At 35.5% G+C, this 12,808-nt stretch overlaps 1 protein-coding gene and 1 long non-coding RNA gene across 3 annotated transcripts in view; both read right to left on the bottom strand.

The window, feature by feature from the left end:
* Window positions 1–10,085, bottom strand: part of LOC148185921 (uncharacterized) — a 50,326-nt gene extending 40,241 nt beyond the window's left edge. Inside the window, exon 1 of the long non-coding RNA XR_015775482.1 lies at window positions 9,760–10,085. This is a non-coding gene — a long non-coding RNA (uncharacterized LOC148185921). The remainder of the gene's footprint in view (window positions 1–9,759) is intronic.
* Window positions 10,086–11,166: 1,081 nt separating this feature from the next.
* LOC148185919 (uncharacterized) overlaps window positions 11,167–12,808 on the bottom strand; it is a 101,493-nt gene continuing 99,851 nt past the window's right edge. For both annotated transcript variants that reach the window (XR_015775538.1, XM_088072739.1), the window contains one exon: window positions 11,167–11,713. Coding sequence is in view for 1 of the 2 variants with exons in the window: in XM_088072739.1 (XP_087928865.1) it covers window positions 11,650–11,713 (64 nt within the window). In the remaining variant the exon portion in view is untranslated. The remainder of the gene's footprint in view (window positions 11,714–12,808) is intronic.

Below are 12,808 nucleotides of genomic sequence, written 5' to 3'. Positions count from 1 at the left end.
TCCAGCCATTTTTGGGACATGTCAAAATTTGAGAATTTTGCCATACTATAGTATGTATTTTTTGCCATTTTTCCAACATGCTTTTTTATGACTTTTGAGGCTTTATTTGGCCCTCTTTTCACCTTGCTATGCTATAGCGCATCTCTAAGAGCTATAATAAGCAGTTTCCAGCCATTTTTGGGACATGTCAAAATTTGAGAATTTTGCCATACTATAGTATGTGATTTTTTGCCATTTTCTCCAACATGCTTTTTTATGACTTTTGAGGCTTTATTTGGCCCTCTTTTCACCTTGCTATGCTATAGCGCATCTCTAAGAGCTATAATAAGCAGTTTCCAGCCATTTTTGGGACATGTCAAAATTTGAGAATTTTGCCATACTATAGTATGCGATTTTTTTGCCGTTTTTGCAACGTGATATTTTATGACTGTTTGACCTTTTTTGGCTCCTTTTTCAACATACTCTGCTATGGTGCATGACTGAGAGCTATAATAAGCAGTTTCCAACCATTTTTGGGACATGTCAAAATTTGAGAATTTTGCCATACTATAGTATGCGATTTTTTGCCATTTTTTCCAACATGCTTTTTTATGACTTTTGAGGCTTTATTTTGCCCTCTTTTTCACTTGCTATGCTCTAGCGCATCTCTAAGAGCTATAATAAGCAGTTTCCAGCCATTTTTGGGACATGTCAAAATTTGAGAATTTTGCCATACTATAGTATGTATTTTTTGCCATTTTTCCAACATGCTTTTTTATGACTTTTGAGGCTTTATTTGGCCCTCTTTTCACCTTGCTATGCTATAGCGCATCTCTAAGAGCTATAATAAGAAGTTTCCAGCCATTTTTGGGACATGTCAAAATCTGAGAATTTTGCCATACTATAGTATGTGATTTTTTGCCATTTTTTCCAACATGCTTTTTTATGACTTTTGAGGCTTTATTTGGCCCTCTTTTCACCTTGCTATGCTATAGCGCATCTCTAAGAGCTATAATAAGCAGTTTCCAACCATTTTTGGGACATGTCAAAATTTGAGAATTTTGCCATACTATAGTATGCTTTTTTTTGCCATTTTTTCCAACATGCTTTTTTATGACTTTTGAGGCTTTATTTGGCCCTCTTTTCACCTTGCTATGCTATAGCGCATCTCTAAGAGCTATAATAAGCAGTTTCCAGCCATTTTTGGGACATGTCAAAATTTGAGAATTTTGCCATACTATAGTATGCGATTTTTTGCCATTTTTTCCAACATGCTTTTTTATGACTTTTGAGGCTTTATTTGGCCCTCTTTTCACCTTGCTATGCTATAGCGCATCTCTAAGAGCTATAATAAGCAGTTTCCAGCCATTTTGGGACATGTCAAAATTTGAGAATTTTGCCATACTATAGTATGCCATTTTTTGCCATTTTTTCCAACATGCTTTTTTATGACTTTTGAGGCTTTATTTGGCCCTCTTTTCACCTTGCTATGCTATAGCGCATCTCTAAGAGCTATAATAAGCAGTTTCCAGCCATTTTTGGGACATGTCAAAATTTGAGAATTTTGCCATACTATAGTATGCCATTTTTTGCCATTTTTTCCAACATGCTTTTTTATGACTTTTGAGGCTTTATTTGGCCCTCTTTTCACCTTGCTATGCTATAGCGCATCTCTAAGAGCTATAATAAGCAGTTTCCAGCCATTTTTGGGACATGTCAAAATTTGAGAATTTTGCCATACTATAGTATGCGATTTTTTTGCCATTTTTGCAACTTGATATTTTATGACTTTTTGATCTTTTTTGGCTCCTTTTTCAACATACTCTGCTATGGTGCATGACTGAGAGCTATAATAAGCAGTTTCCAACCATTTTTGGGACATGTCAAAATTTGAGAATTTTGCCATACTATAGTATGCGATTTTTTGCCATTTTTTCCAACATGCTTTTTTATGACTTTTGAGGCTTTATTTGGCCCTCTTTTCACCTTGCTATGCTATAGCGCATCTCTAAGAGCTATAATAAGCAGTTTCCAGCCATTTTTGGGACATGTCAAAATTTGAGAATTTTGCCATACTATAGTATGTGATTTTTGCCATTTTTTCCAACATGCTTTTTTATGACTTTTGAGGCTTTATTTGGCCCTCTTTTCACCTTGCTATGCTATAGCGCATCTCTAAGAGCTATAATAAGCAGTTTCCAGCCATTTTTGGGACATGTCAAAATTTGAGAATTTTGCCATACTATAGTATGCGATTTTTGCCATTTTTCCAACATGCTTTTTTATGACTTTTGAGGCTTTATTTGGCCCTCTTTTCACCTTGCTATGCTATAGCGCATCTCTAAGAGCTATAATAAGCAGTTTCCAGCCATTTTTGGGACATGTCAAAATTTGAGAATTTTGCCATACTATAGTATGCGATTTTTTGCCATTTTTTCCAACATGCTTTTTTATGACTTTTGAGGCTTTATTTGGCCCTCTTTTCACCTTGCTATGCTATAGCGCATCTCTAAGAGCTATAATAAGCAGTTTCCAGCCATTTTTGGGACATGTCAAAATTTGAGAATTTTGCCATACTATAGTATGCGATTTTTGCCATTTTTCCAACATGCTTTTTTATGACTTTTGAGGCTTTATTTGGCCCTCTTTTCACCTTGCTATGCTATAGCGCATCTCTAAGAGCTATAATAAGCAGTTTCCAGCCATTTTTGGGACATGTCAAAATTTGAGAATTTTGCCATACTATAGTATGCGATTTTTTGCCATTTTTTCCAACATGCTTTTTTATGACTTTTTGATCTTTTTTGGCTCCTTTTTCAACATACTCTGCTATGGTGCATGACTGAGAGCTATAATAAGCAGTTTCCAACCATTTTTGGGACATGTCAAAATTTGAGAATTTTGCCATACTATAGTATGCGATTTTTTTGCCATTTTTGCAACTTGATATTTTATGACTTTTTGACCTTTTTTTGGCTCCTTTTTTCAACATACTCTGCTATGGTGCGTGACTGAGAGCTATAATAAGCAGTTTCCAACCATTTTTGGGACATGTCAAAATTTGAGAATTTTGCCATACTATAGTATGCGATTTTTTGCCATTTTTTCCAACTTGATTTTTTATGACTTTTTGACCTTTTTTGGCTCCTTTTTTCAACATACTCTGCTATGGTGCGTGACTGAGAGCTATAATAAGCAGTTTCCAACCATTTTTGGGACATGTCAAAATTTGAGAATTTTGCCATACTATAGTATGCGATTTTTTGCCATTTTTTCCAACATGCTTTTTTATGACTTTTGAGGCTTTATTTGGCCCTCTTTTCACCTTGCTATGCTATAGCGCATCTCTAAGAGCTATAATAAGCAGTTTCCAGCCATTTTTGGGACATGTCAAAATTTGAGAATTTTGCCATACTATAGTATGCGATTTTTTGCCATTTTTTCCAACATGCTTTTTTATGACTTTTGAGGCTTTATTTGGCCCTCTTTTCACCTTGCTATGCTATAGCGCATCTCTAAGAGCTATAATAAGCAGTTTCCAGCCATTTTTGGGACATGTCAAAATTTGAGAATTTTGCCATACTATAGTATGCGATTTTTTTGCCATTTTTTCCAACATGCTTTTTTATGACTTTTTGATCTTTTTTGGCTCCTTTTTCAACATACTCTGCTATGGTGCATGACTGAGAGCTATAATAAGCAGTTTCCAACCATTTTTGGGACATGTCAAAATTTGAGAATTTTGCCATACTATAGTATGCGATTTTTTGCCATTTTTTCCAACATGCTTTTTTATGACTTTTGAGGCTTTATTTGGCCCTCTTTTCACCTTGCTATGCTATAGCGCATCTCTAAGAGCTATAATAAGCAGTTTCCAGCCATTTTTGGGACATGTCAAAATTTGAGAATTTTGCCATACTATAGTATGCGATTTTTTGCCATTTTTTCCAACATGCTTTTTTATGACTTTTGAGGCTTTATTTGGCCCTCTTTTCACCTTGCTATGCTATAGCGCATCTCTAAGAGCTATAATAAGCAGTTTCCAGCCATTTTTGGGACATGTCAAAATTTGAGAATTTTGCCATACTATAGTATGCGATTTTTTGCCATTTTTTCCAACATGCTTTTTTATGACTTTTTGACCTTTTTTGGCTCCTTTTTTCAACATACTCTGCTATGCTATAGCGCATCTCTAAGAGCTATAATAAGCAGTTTCCAGCCATTTTTGGGACATGTCAAAATTTGAGAATTTTGCCATACTATAGTATGCGATTTTTTGCCATTTTTTCCAACATGCTTTTTTATGACTTTTGAGGCTTTATTTGGCCCTCTTTTCACCTTGCTATGCTATAGCGCATCTCTAAGAGCTATAATAAGCAGTTTCCAGCCATTTTTGGGACATGTCAAAATTTGAGAATTTTGCCATACTATAGTATGCGATTTTTTTGCCATTTTTGCAACTTGATATTTTATGACTTTTTGACCTTTTTTGGCTCCTTTTTTGAACATACTCTGCTATGGTGCGTGACTGAGAGCTATAATAAGCAGTTTCCAACCATTTTTGGGGCATGTCAAAATTTGAGAATTTTGCCATACTATAGTATGCGATTTTTTTGCCATTTTTGCAACTTGCTGTTTTATGACTTTTTGACCTTTTTTGGCTCCTTTTTCAACATACTCTGCTATGGTGCGTGACTGAGAGCTATAATAAGCAGTTTCCAACCATTTTTGGGACATGTCAAAATTTGAGAATTTTGCCATACTATAGTATGTGATTTTTTGCCATTTGTTCAAAATGCTTTTTTATGACTTTTGAGGCTTTATTTGGCCCTCTTTTCACCTTGCTATGCTATAGCGCATCTCTAAGAGCTATAATAAGCAGTTTCCAACCATTTTTGGGACATGTCAAAATTTGAGAATTCTGCCATACTATAGTATATGTTTTTTGCGTTTTTCGCCTTGCTTTTTATGACTTTTTGACCTTTTTTGGCTCCTTTTTCAACATACTCTGCTATGGTGCGTGACTAAGAGCTATAATGAGTGGTTTTTAGCCATTTTTAGAATATGTCAAAATTTGAGAATTTTGCCATACTATAGTATGCGATTTTTTGCCATTTTTTCAACATGCTTTTTTATGACTTTTGAGGCTTTATTTGGCCCTGTTTTTAACCTGCTATGCTATACTGCATCTCTAACAGCTATAATACGTGGTTTTTAGCCATATTTGTGACATGTCAAAATTTGAGAATATTGCCATACTATAGTATGCGATTTTTTGCCATTTTTTCAACATGCTTTTTTATGACTTTTGAGGCTTTATTTGGCCCTGTTTTTAACCTGCTATGCTATACTGCATCTCTAACAGCTATAATACGTGGTTTTTAGCCATTTTTGTGACATGTCAAAATTTGAGAATTTTGCCATACTATAGTATGCAATTTTTTGCCATTTTTTCAACATGCTTTTTTATAATTTTTGACCTTTTTTTGGCTCCTTTTTCAACATGCTATGCTATAGCGCATCTCTAAGAGCTATAATGAGTGGTTTCCAGCCATTTTTAGAACATGTCAAAATTTGAGAATTTTGCCATACTATACTATGCGATTTTTTGCCATTTTTTCCAACATGCTTTTTTATGACTTTTGAGGCTTTATTTGGCCCTGTTTTTAACCTGCTATGCTATACTGCATGTCTAACAGCTATAATATGTGGTTTGGAGCCATTTTTGTGACATGTCAAAATTTGAGAATTTTGCCATAGTAGTATGCGATTTTTTGCCATTTTTGCAACTTGCTGTGTTATGACTTTTGAGGCTTTATTTGGCCCTGTTTTTAACCTGCTATGTTATACCACATCTCTAACAGCTATAATTAGTGGTTTCTAGCCATTTTTGTGACATGTCACAACAACATGCTATGCTATAGCGCATCTCTAAGAGCTATAATAAGCAGTTTCCAGCCATTTTTGGGACATGTCCAAATTTGAGAATTTTGCCATACTATAGTATGCGATTTTTTGCCATTTTTTCCAACATGCTTTTTTATAACTTTTGAGGCTTTATTTGGCCCTCTTTTCACCTTGCTATGCTATGGCGCACCTCTAAGAGCTATGATAAGTGGTTTCCAGCCATTTTTAGAACATGTCAAAATTTGAGAATTTTGCCATACTATAGTATGCGATTTTTTTGCCATTTTTGCAACTTGCTGTTTTATGACTTTTTGACCTTTTTTTGGCTCCTTTTTCAACATACTCTGCTATGGTGCGTGACTACGAGCTATAATAAGCAGTTTCCAACCATTTTTGGGACATGTCAAAATTTGAGAAATTTGCCATACTATATTATGCGATTTTTGCCATTTTTTCAACATGCTTTTTTATGACTTTTGAGGCTTTATTTGGCCCTGTTTTCACATTGCTACGCTATGGCACACCTCTAAGAGCTATGACAAGTGGTTTCCAGCCATTTTTGGGACATGTCAAAATTTGAGAATTTTGCCATACTATAGTATGCCATTTTTTGCCATTTTTTCAACATGCTTTTTTATGAATTTGGGGCTTTATTTGGCCCTGTTTTCAACATGCTATGCTATGGCGCACCTCTAATAGCTATGATAAGTGGTTTCCAGCCATTTTTGGGACATGTCAAAATTTGAGAATTTTGCCATACTGTAGTATGCGATTTTTTGCCATTTTTGCAACTTCCTTTTTTATGACTTTTTGACCTTTTTTGGCTCCTTTTTCAACATACTCTGCTATGGTGCGTGACTGAGAGCTATAATAAGCAGTTTCCAACCATTTTTGGGACATGTCAAAATTTGAGAAATTTGCCATACTATATTATGCGATTTTTTGCCATTTTTTCAACATGCTTTTTAATGACTTTTGAGGCTTTATTTGGCCCTGTTGTCACATTGCTACGCTATGGCACACCTCTAAGAGCTATGACAAGTGGTTTCCAGCCATTTTTAGAACATGTCAACATGCTATGCTATGGCGCATCTCTAAGAGCTATGATAAGTGCTTTCCAGCCATTTTTAGGAGTGGTCAAAATTTGAGATTTTTGCCATACTACAGTATGCGATTTTTTTGCCATTTTTTCAACATGCTTTTTTATGACTTTTGAGGCTTTATTTGGCCCTGTTTTCAACATGCTATGCTATACCACATCTCTAAGAGCTATAATAAGTGGTTTCTAGCCATTTTTGTGACATGTCAACATTTGAGAATTTTGCCATACTATAGTATGCAATTTTTGGCAAGTTTTTCAACATGATATATTATAACTTTTTTGGAAAAATGGCATAAAAATGTAATAAAAACATGATAGTATAGTATGTGGTCAGAAAAGGCATAACAATGTAACAGTAAAGTATTTAGTATCCAAAATGGCATAAAACAAAATAGTATACTATGATGTCCAAAATGGCATAAAAACGTCATAGTAAAGTACGTTGTCCAAAAACGCATCAAAATGTCATAGTAAAATATGTCCTCCAAAATGGCATTTAAACGTCATAGTACAGTATGTCAACTAAAATGATATAAGAATGTCATAGTATAGTATGTAGACCAAAATGACATAAAAATGTCATGATATAGTGTGTTGTCCAAAATGGCATAAAAACATCATAGTATAGTATGTGGTCCAAAATGGCATAAAAACGCCATAGTATAGTATTTGGTTCAAAATGGCATAATAACACCATAGTATAGTATGTCGATGAAAGTGACAAAGAAATGTCATAGTATAGTATGACGTCTAAAATGGCATAAAAATGTAATAGTATAGTATGTTTTCCAAAATGGCATAAAAACGTCATTGTTTAGTATGATTTCCAAAATGGCATAAAAACGTCATCGTTTAGTATGATTTCCAAAATGGCATAAAAACATCATAGTATAGTATGTCGACCAAAATGCAAAAAAAAAAAAAACGTCACAGTACAGTATGTGGACCAAAGTGACATAAAAATGTCATAATATCATGTGTTGTCCAAAATAGCATAAAAACTTCATAATATAATATGTGATCCAAAATTGGTTAAAAATGTCATAGTATAGTATGTCGACCACAATGGCATCAAAATGTCATGGTATAGTATGTCGTCCAAAATGGCATAAAAACGTCATAGTATAGTATGTTGTACAAAATGTAGGGGTGTAACGGTACACAAAAATCTCGGTTCGGTACGTACCTCGGTTTTGAGGTCACGGTTCGGTTCATTTTCGGTACAGTAAGAAAACAAAATGCAAAATATAAATGTGCTAGTTGTTTATTACACACTTTTGTGCTTTTAACAATAGGAACATTAGCCTATACAAAGCTAGAATTCTGCTCAAAAATATAAATACAATATTCTGAAATGTAGATATTTTGAAAAACAAAATAAAAATAACATTGGCTCAGACTGTTCAAATGCGGTGGGGAGCTCTGTTTGTACTACGCTCGTCTTTCTCTTCGTTGTAGCGATGTTCACGCGGGGGTGGTGCCGTTTCAAATGAGTTAACAGGTTTAACGTGTTGCCAGAAACATACCCGATCTCGGATGAACAATGTCGGCAAACCACTTTGGGTTTATCAACCTCTCTTTGTACCTGTTTATATTTCACCGGGAAGCCGAAGTGTTCCCAAACGGGAGACCTTAATGTCGCGGGAGGGTCCTCAAGCTCTGGCTTATTGCCAATGCTAGCGGCATCAGCATTAGCCATGACGTCCACTACAACTGCTGTTTGTTGTGTCTCGGTGTGCGCAACTGCGCATGTGCGGCTGCAGCATGCTCTGCTCCACAACGTGCGGTCCTCTACTTAATATGTCCGTGTGGAAACTCGTTCTGTACGCCTCCGTTCCGAACCGAGCACCCCGTACCGAAACGGTTCAATACAAATACATGTACCGTTACACCCCTAACAAAATGGCATAAAAACTTCATAGTATGTCGTCCAAAATGGTATAAAAAACGTCATAGTATAACACGGGGTCCAAAATGGCCTAAAAACGCAATAGTATACATAGTCATCCAAACTGGCATAAAATTGTCACAGTATAGTGTGTTGTCCAAAATGGCTTGAAAAAATGTCATAGTATAGTATGTTGTCCAAAGTATCATAGAAAAAAGTCAAAGTATAATATGTCATCCAAATTAGCACATTAATGTCATAGTATATTTCCTCCAAAAAAACAGAAAAAAATCATAGTGTGGTATATTTATATTAAGAGATGACCAATTTACTTAAGCTTACTTGAGTATAAACACAAAAGTCAGTCTTGACACACATACACACTCAAAGCAAGTTCTATGGCAAAAGAGTAGACTAGGTAATAATAAAACCAAGATGTGTGAAAGTTTGATTCCACTCCCTATTAGCAAAAGAAAAAATGTGTATGCAGAAACACTAATAACAGCAGCATTATAATGGCAAACAATAATTAAAGCTCAAATAACAGCAAACAAGAAATCAACTTAACGGCTTCTGCTTTGGCCTCTCACCAAAAATCAAAATTACATCTACAGCACCTCTCTGCTGGCTGTTTTACAGTTTTTTTTATATGCAGAAGTGTGCGCACAAGCCCTTTAACTTTAACTGCCTTTAACTTTCAGGCCCTGTGAATCGCGCGCGCCAGGTGTCAGGAGATGACACTAATCAACAGTTACAGTGGATTAACAGTATAACACAAATCTATGTTACGGCTTAAGTATAGCATATTAAAACTAGGCACGTGGAAAACATTTTTAAAAGTTGCAGAGGCTACCAAAGAGCAATAGATAAGAGCATTGTTTACCTGTTCAGAAGTGCTTTCGTCTGGTTTTATTTGTCGAAAAAGCCTGGATTATGTCCTTAAAATCCAACTCGCGAGGAATGTCATGCTCAGTGGACATCAGTGTGAGGTTACTGACTCAGTCCATTTTCTCACCGGTCCTCTCCTCCAGGTGAGTGAGGTGCCGCTCCTCCTGTCCGTTTGTTCCTGTGGTTGACTGTGCTCCTCGTGGGTAGTCCTCCTCCTCTCCAGCTCCTTAGATAACGGTCCTGCACCAGTCCGTCCACCTCTCCTGCCATTTTCTCTCCATACCTGGGCCAATTGGGCGCGAGGTCCCGTGCCTGGGAGGGGCAGGTGACCTCACCATCTCAATCAACGCTGCTCCCGCTATTTATCGCGATAAATCACTCCTATTTAAATACGTCACATCCCGAAACTATTTCTATGCGTTCTGGTAGGTTGTTGTCACGTGGGTCACTTGTAAATTGCATCATATAGCAGCCACGAATATGAATATCAAGTGAATTAGACATATTACAGAACAATTTGATTTTTTTATTGGCTCATGATAGGCCCCTGATCCTCTAAGCCCTGCGGCTTCAGCCAAGGTGAGCACGTGCATTAAGGCGGTCCATACTACGACTTCAGTCATAATTTAGTATTATACTATGACTTCTTTATGGCATATTATACTATGACTTTTTTATGACATAATATACTATGACTTTTTATGACATATTATACTATGACTTATCTATGACATACTCTCTATGACAGACACACAATGCATTTCACTATGGCCTATTATGGCATACTATATTACTACAGTATTATTTCTCTTTTAATGACTTTTGTTAACATCTCTTACAATTACATTTTTTGACAGACTATACTATGACTTTTTTAAGACATTTTACTATAACTTTTCAATGGCATACTTTACTGTGACTTTCTTTATTACATGATACTTTGACTATATTTTATTGACATATACTATTTGATGACATATTATACTTTGACTTTTCGTATGACGTATTATGTTTTGACCTATTAACACTATTTTTCATGACATATTACTATGATGTTTTTATGACATATTCTACAATGTTTTAGTGACATTATACTCTGACTCTTTATATGACATTTCATGTTACTTTTTTTAATGAAATTTCAAACTATGACTTTTTTTCATTTACATTTTATACTATAACTATTTGATGACATACTATACTTTGACTTTTTGTATGAAAAATGATTTTATTATGACTTTTTAAGACATATTATTCTATGACTTTTTATAGTATATTATACTATGACTTTTTTGGACTAATTACACTTTGACATTTTAAGAATATATTACACACTGACTTTCTGACTCAGCTCATGAGGGGAAACGGAAGCAACATGAAACCAGATGTTTTTGGTAAACTGAAATTATTTATTAAAGGGGAAAATTAGCATTACTAACAAACTGTGAGGAAACCCTACAAAGGAAGAGGCTTGTGAGTGCTGTTTAGCTCAAAGAAATAAATGCAGAAAAAAGGAAGGCTCTGTAAAACACAAACTGCTAAACTCATCCAATTAAATCAAAAGCAGTAATAAACACCTGACTGTCATCAATGGCTTAGTGAAAATGAAAATACAAATTAAACAGCACCCTTGAACCTATTCAACAAAAGAAAAAGCCTGGCCCAGTCCCACAAAATGCCACTCTTGTGCCTCAGACTGAATACAAATTAAACACAAATTACTTAACAAGATTAACGAACTATGTCAAAAAGGACAACTGCGAGGCATGCTGGCAGGCGGAGGATTTCCAGCCACCCCGTCAATGAGGCTGGCCAGACATTTGCAGAGTCTTCTGGTCCACGCTGCATCTGTGTATTGGAGGAAGCAAATGGAACGCCACACCGATCACAATCGAGGACAGCCCAAATCTTCCACAGAGGAGCCAATCCAGAGCAGGGGACTGCACACCCTGATTTACAAAAAACACAGCCACACAAGGAGGGTGATCACGTAACAACCACAAACTATGCTGTGACTTTTTATGACAAGTTATACTATCACTTCTTTATAACGCACTATACTATCAAATTTTTATCACTTTTTTATTAATGTATTTTTAAACATTTGTCTTTAAGTTGAATTTTTCATATATATTCACAAATCATAGATAACGCAGGCCGTTGCAATCATGAGTGGATTTTTTTAAGCAGTCTTAGGATATTCTGCCACTTGAGGGCACCACAAATGCAAAAAGTTTTTTATGTCATAATCAGCTAAAGGAATTTGCACGAAACTGTTTACTCCATCTGGAGTCATGACTCAGTCGAATTTGTTAATGGCTGCTTGAAGATGGCTTGAATTATCATAAAAAAAATCTTCATTTGTAAAAACATAAAAAAAAAATCATAATAAATCATCAGGATGTTCCACAGAGCTGGAATCTTTTCGGCACACCAACTGAATTGTGATGAACATTTGCTTCAATACAACTTATGGTCAATTAAAAATGATGTCACTCAACATCTTTAAGAATATGTGAAATCGATTAACATCTATATCTCCACACATGCTTATTCAAATGTTACCAAAATTGACAAGCATTCTTTGGATATCAGATGTCACGTTTTAAATGGCGTTCAGATGGGTGTAATGGTTTGCCCTCAGTGATATTCAATATCATCTTGTAGTTTGTACTGTATGCACAACATTTCCTATTTCATCAATTCATCATCATTTCTTTTTTTTTTTTTTACCAAAAGTCACGCACATACATTTGAAACCAGCAAAATGATATCTTTTTTTTCAGATTTCTATCACCAAAACACTGACTGCTGTAAGTGCTGTAAAAGTCAGAAAGTGTATGTGAAGCTGTGTCTTCTTCGTGTCGCAGTGGGTATGTAAATCTGATCTATGGATACAGAGGATAAATGGAGACATATTTGAAGTTTTGTGACAGGGTTAAAAAGGTTGTCAGGAAACTACCTGCACCTGGGTAGATCTCCTGTTTCTGCCCATCTGTTGTGATCTCTTGTAGTTTAAAAGTTGACATATCCTGTGCTATTTG

Source organism: Plectropomus leopardus, chromosome 22 (genome assembly GCF_026936395.1).
Source record: "Plectropomus leopardus strain MGB_pleo_1.0 chromosome 22, ASM2693639v1, whole genome shotgun sequence".
NCBI classification, from domain to species: domain Eukaryota; kingdom Metazoa; phylum Chordata; class Actinopteri; order Perciformes; family Serranidae; genus Plectropomus; species Plectropomus leopardus.
The sequence above is the reverse complement of the archived record's forward strand: the minus strand, read 5'-3'. Positions and strand labels throughout refer to the sequence as shown.